Source organism: Triticum aestivum, chromosome 5D (genome assembly GCF_018294505.1).
Source record: "Triticum aestivum cultivar Chinese Spring chromosome 5D, IWGSC CS RefSeq v2.1, whole genome shotgun sequence".
Taxonomy (NCBI): domain Eukaryota; kingdom Viridiplantae; phylum Streptophyta; class Magnoliopsida; order Poales; family Poaceae; genus Triticum; species Triticum aestivum.
This window is the reverse complement of record NC_057808.1, coordinates 194,808,188-194,813,643: the sequence shown is the minus strand read 5'-3', so window position 1 is coordinate 194,813,643 and position 5,456 is coordinate 194,808,188. Positions and strand designations below refer to the sequence as shown.

Sequence of the window (5,456 nt, the reverse complement as noted above, 5' to 3'; positions counted from 1 at the left end):
GCGGCGGCAAAAGAAGGTTTCGTCGATTCGCCGCTCTCTCGTGCTCCCGTCGGCCACCCTTTAAGGACGCACGCCGCTGCTTAGGCCACATCCCCTCTTAGGGTATCCGCACTCTGCTTCTAGGTTTATGTGGTGGTACACTTTAAGATTGTTCTCATCGTCCTCTCAAATAATCAAGTGTGTTTACTCGTATATGGTCGCTAGCTGTTTGTACCCACAGGTTTAACACTAGGGTGTAGTTGTTGTGTGGCGCAACATTTTTTCTAGGTTAGGCTTACTGAAAAGAATTCCATTTAGACTTCTGTGAACAACTCTGCATATTTTTCTTATCTACATATTCATATAATGCATCGGGAGAACCCCTTGCCTTTTATCTAAAGAAAGAGATCAACTCACAAGTTCAATTTGTATGGTTGGACAGGTGATCGGGAACAAGTGGGACCACTACCTCGATCTTCTCCAGGCCGACTACACTGAGGGGTAAACATTTATGCATCCTGGTTCCTGTTCTGCGGTTTGATTGTGCATATTGTACTGGCTCTGCCTTTGATCCTGTTTTGGTGGATGAGGCCTTGAGGGAGCCTGCATTTGCAATGTCGGCTTCTTTTTATTTATAGCTACAAGGGAACATGTTTCACTTCTATGTGAGGAAGTTATGCACACAAGTGTGATAGACTGGTATGCTGTATATCTTGTGACGTACATGGTGCACCTCTGAACACCGTAGCAGACCTGATCCATAATGAATAAACACTGAAAACTGGCTATGTCATGCATCTTTTGATGCATTTGGGGGCCCTTACTAGTGCTGTGCTTCCCTGTTTTAGATATTTCGTAAGCCTTGTACTTGCCATTTCACTGAACTGTCACTTTGACTGGGATGTGTGGAGCACTTAGACTTATGCCAGTGTTAAACCAAATGGCCAAGTCTGGATGATAGTTGCTATGTTTGCATCCTAAGACGTGTTTTTCCCCGTGTTCAAAATTTATCATATTTTCTTAGTGTCGAACGTAACTAGGCACTTAAGAGGCAGTATACTAATCTTTGTAGTCTTTGCAAAAAAATAAATAAATCATCTTTTTAGCCATGTGTACTCTCCATACTCCGCTTGCTGTGTCGTAACGTTATGTTGGAATAATATTGCGTATATAGTAAATGGACGCTAGAAAGATGAAAAAAACAGAAGCTCATGATGAACTGTAAATTTTATTGCATGCGATTGTATTATTGTCGGACTTAGCGAGGTACATAGAGTATAGTAAAAAAATGTCATCAGATTAGCCATATGTACTCCCCCCTACTCTGCATCCGTTTGACAATGAAATGATGTTATTGTGTAATAGTATGCTGTTTCTTGTTAATGAACACTATAATGACAAGACAAATGTTCATGGTGTAAAATTGTAAATTATATTACATGCATATTGGAGTTACCAACATATTGGAGTCAACCGTTGAGTGTGGCTGTCTGGCTGAGATGCTTGGTTTCTGAAATGTTGGAATCTTTTCTATTTGGTGTTCCACCTGGACATTTGTGTCTATGTTTTTCTTCCCCATGCTTAAGGCCTAGATAATCACTATTGACACTTAATCTATGTATATCCCAGTTGGTACTTATTTGTCAATACAGTTCCTGGAAAATAGAAGAGCATCTTTATCCTACCTATTTTATACTTTTCCAGAGATTAGAATTATTAGAAGGGACATTGGTTATGGTTTATTAGATAATTTTTATTGTTAATATTGTATATCTTGTTTAAAACTGACATTCAAAATTCGGATTTAATACATCCTTTTGCTGTTGTATGTTGTTAGGGATGCTCTGGATGCCTTGGGCTTGGTTCGCTACTGCTGCCGCCGTATGCTCATGACCCATGTTGACCTCATTGAGAAGTTGCTCAACTACAACAGTAAGTTGATGCTGTTATGTAACTTTGTAAGCTATATTCTGCTTCCTTTGTTATTCTTTTGGAACCGACACTTGTTCATTTTCAGCCCTGGAGAAGACGGAGACAAGTTGAAGTTAATTGAACCCATTCTGCCTCGAAACCTTTGTTCCTTTGTACTTTCCAAGATGCTGTTTCTTACGTCAGTGCTTAGGAGGTGAAAGGACTGTTAGTGTGACCATGCGTTTCTACTATGTAATCTTCAGGGCTATATTAACCAACAAGTCTATGCATTCTCCAGTTTCAAACTTATTATGCTCCAAGCGTTGAACATGTTATTCGTGTGCTTTCTGTTGGATCTTGTTGGTTGTGGGCACCCATGGGTATCTTACCATTGAATCGTCACTAGTCATATGCATTGAACTTCCACATGTACCTTCATGCTTGATATTTGTTTGTTTTCTATTCCTCTGATGACATCGACGTATCTAAAATCTAGATATATAACTATTGCGGTTTTGAGCACATGCAAACAATGCTCATCGACAATTTGTTCGTGACTCCTGTTAACTTGAATTGTCATCCATTCATCCACTTGTTGACCTAGGTGGTAATCATATTGCAAGGGTGTCATTACCATCGGTGTTGACCTATAGTGCAATCATCGTACTATTCATTGATGCATGCATAATTGCACATGCTTCTCTTAGCAAAGCCTCGTTGTATGGTAGAGATGCTCTGTTTTCGACGGTCGTGCTTGTTTATGGTGATGCTGCATCCATAACATGTTCTTGTAGGCCTAATCATACAATCCACCTCTCTCATTTCCATTGACCTGCGAATTCCGTGGAACATCCCCAGGGATTAAGATTAAGATCACGCTGCTTAGCACGATCATGAAGTTTTATTTAGCGTATATGTATTTCTGTATTATGCGTTTAAACTGGTTAGTTCAATCAGAGACATACACATCAATTTGAAAAATCCCTAAAAAATAAGTTTGAAAAAGCATCTACAGTTAGTTCTCACCATAACGGATGCATAATTTATTCTAGAACCAGAATTCTCCATCGATGTGTATTGTTTGGATGGGCAGTATTTTTCTTCGGATCTTATGTGTTCATTTCAAATTTGAGTAAATTTGGAACACTTGATAGAAATACCCACATCCAAAGGGTTGTTTGCATGAGGAGTATGTTTTTTTTTGTGAGTTTGTAATTCTAGGGTTCCCTCCCAGTATCATAGAAACTTCAAACTGGAATGTATACATTTTTCTCCTTTGGTCCTTGGAGGAGAATGGTACAGATGTTGTAACAAATCCATGAATGACTAGCTAGATGAAACATCAAAACTGTGCAACCACCCTACTAACTATAGAAAGAGAAAACTGAACTCAACATATATACACATACACGAAAGAATCAAACGAATTGTTGATGGTATCTACACAAAAACTCGTGCACTCCCGCCATGGTTGGAGCCTCCGTCTTCAGTCAAGCTGGACGACCGGCTCCACCTCCCCTTCATGTACTCCTCCAGCGACATGTTGCCGGCGATGAAGTCGGCGGCGCAACCCACGGACGCGGAGTCGTCGTCGTCCTCCTCGTCGCCGCCGTCGAGCAGAGCGAGCTTGATGTACGACTGGATGTCGTTCTTGTCAGGCAAAGCAGCCGCGCTGTCATAATCTTTGTCGCCGTGGTTGTCGTCGCAGGCGTTGGGCATGCCCAGCTGCGACCTCGCCCACTGGACGGCGTCGCTGTCGCCGTCGAGCAGCTTCAGGACCTGAACAAGTTCAGACGGTGCCATGTGTTGTGAGCAGCTAACGATTGATCGAACAAGACGACCAAGTAAAATGGAGATCGCGATAATAAATCTTACGTTTGCCATGCTAGGCCGAACGTGCGGTGCTCGACGGATGCAGAGTGCAGCCGCGAGGGCTATTCTCTCCATCTCGCCGGCGTTGTCGCCGTCCGTCGGAAGGCTCGGATCGACGAGCTCTGTCAGCTTCCCACCTTGCACGACGGAATTCGCCTGCGCAGCACAAATTAAATTAAAGCACCATTCACGATTGTTTCCACTTCTTGATGATTAAGAATTTAAGATGCTGTAAGATACTTACCCACATCACTATGCTCTCCTGGCCCTTGGGGCCACCTGAGCTCACCGGCTTCCTCCCGGAGACGAGCTCCAGAAGGACCACCCCGAAGGCGTACACGTCCATCTTGTCGCTGACCTTGCCGTGCATGAAGTACTCAGGGGCCAAGTACCCGAACGTGCCGGCCAAGTCGTCGCCGGTGACCTGCGCCGCCGCGTCCGCCGCCCACAGCGCGAGGCCGAAGTCGCACAGCTTGGGTTCGCAATCTTGGGAGATGAGGATGTTGGAGGACTTGACGTCCCTGTGAATCACCGGACACTTGGTGTGGCCGCCGCCGTGGAGATAATTGAGGGCGCGCGCGACTCCCACGGCCACCTTGAATCTCTCCGGCCAATCTAACCTTGAGCCCTTGCATTCTTTCTCCTCCCCTGCACATGCAGCAACGTCTGATCAACACTTCATAATTGGGTTTGTAAACATCCATGGCGACGGGAACATCCAGAAGAATTCACTAAATTAAGCGCGCACACGCACCGTGCAAGATCTCCTCCAGGCTGCCTCTGCGCATGTAGTCGTAGACCAGCATGAGCTTGCCGCGCTCGGCGCAGAACCCGACGAGGGCCATGGCGTTCTTGTGCTCGACGGAGCTGACGATGCCGATCTCCCCGACGAACTCCTTCATCACCTCGGCTGAAGATTTCAAGACCTTCACCGCCAGCTCCTTGCCGTCTTCGCAACGGCCACTGTAAACATGGCTCGCACCACCTTTCCCCACTACCCGCTCTGCTCCAGACAGTGGACTCAACGTCAGCAGAGCTCATTGCATCCGAAAGAAGATCGGCTGCGAATGACATTCAGAACTGACAATGAAATGTTGCATTGTGTATGTACCTGGGGAGAAGTCAGAGGTGATCCTCGCAAGATCACTGTAACTGAACATGGTGTACATTGACGAGTACTTCTCTCTGATCGAGACCAGCTCCGCTGCTTCCTCGGTCACCGGAGACGGCGGCTCTGTCGAATCGCTTCTCGATTGAGAGGTCGCCTGGTGATCGGAAGTTTTGACTGAACTGGCTGGCGATAGCAGTGAGCACCGGCTTGGAAGCCGCATTGCCCACTCAACCACAGACATCTCCGAACACTCCGGCGAGGCAGGCATGATGTCCTTCCTTCGCAATGGCCACCCGGCAGCCACCTCCGGCAGTTCCCGCCTGTGACATGTCACCGGAGTCGGTGGTGCTGCCGCTACCTTTGGCGAGACGGGAGCGCTCATCGACATTGACATGTTCCGCTGCAAGGACCGGCAATGGCCGATGGATGAGTCATCCTTAGTTTTCTCCCCAATCGTCGCCGCTGCGTCGAGTATCTTCCGGTAGATTCTTCGCGGTGTCTCCGCCACCAGAGAATAGTTTCTTCGGGGTGACACTGCGGAATAATTTGAACGTCATCAGCCAATTTGAAAACGTCCTAAAAG

At 46.1% G+C, this 5,456-nt stretch overlaps 2 protein-coding genes across 2 annotated transcripts; one reads left to right on the top strand and one right to left on the bottom strand.

Moving 5' to 3' along the window:
* Positions 1 to 421: 421 nt before the first annotated feature.
* On the top strand, positions 422 to 2,220 carry LOC123120037 (DNA-directed RNA polymerases I, II, and III subunit RPABC5; the record flags this gene model as incomplete). The annotated part of the gene is given in 3 exon segments (XM_044540048.1): positions 422 to 480; positions 1,817 to 1,911; positions 1,997 to 2,220. Coding segments are annotated over 3 exon segments (180 nt in total), but the record flags the coding sequence as incomplete, so codon positions are not given.
* Positions 2,221 to 3,126: 906 nt separating this feature from the next.
* Positions 3,127 to 5,407, bottom strand: LOC123120035 (pto-interacting protein 1; the record flags this gene model as incomplete). Its single annotated transcript, XM_044540046.1, is given in 5 exon segments — positions 3,127 to 3,669; positions 3,766 to 3,918; positions 4,007 to 4,410; positions 4,517 to 4,765; positions 4,874 to 5,407. Coding segments are annotated over 5 exon segments (1,679 nt in total), but the record flags the coding sequence as incomplete, so codon positions are not given.
* Between the last annotated feature and the right edge of the window lie 49 nt (positions 5,408 to 5,456).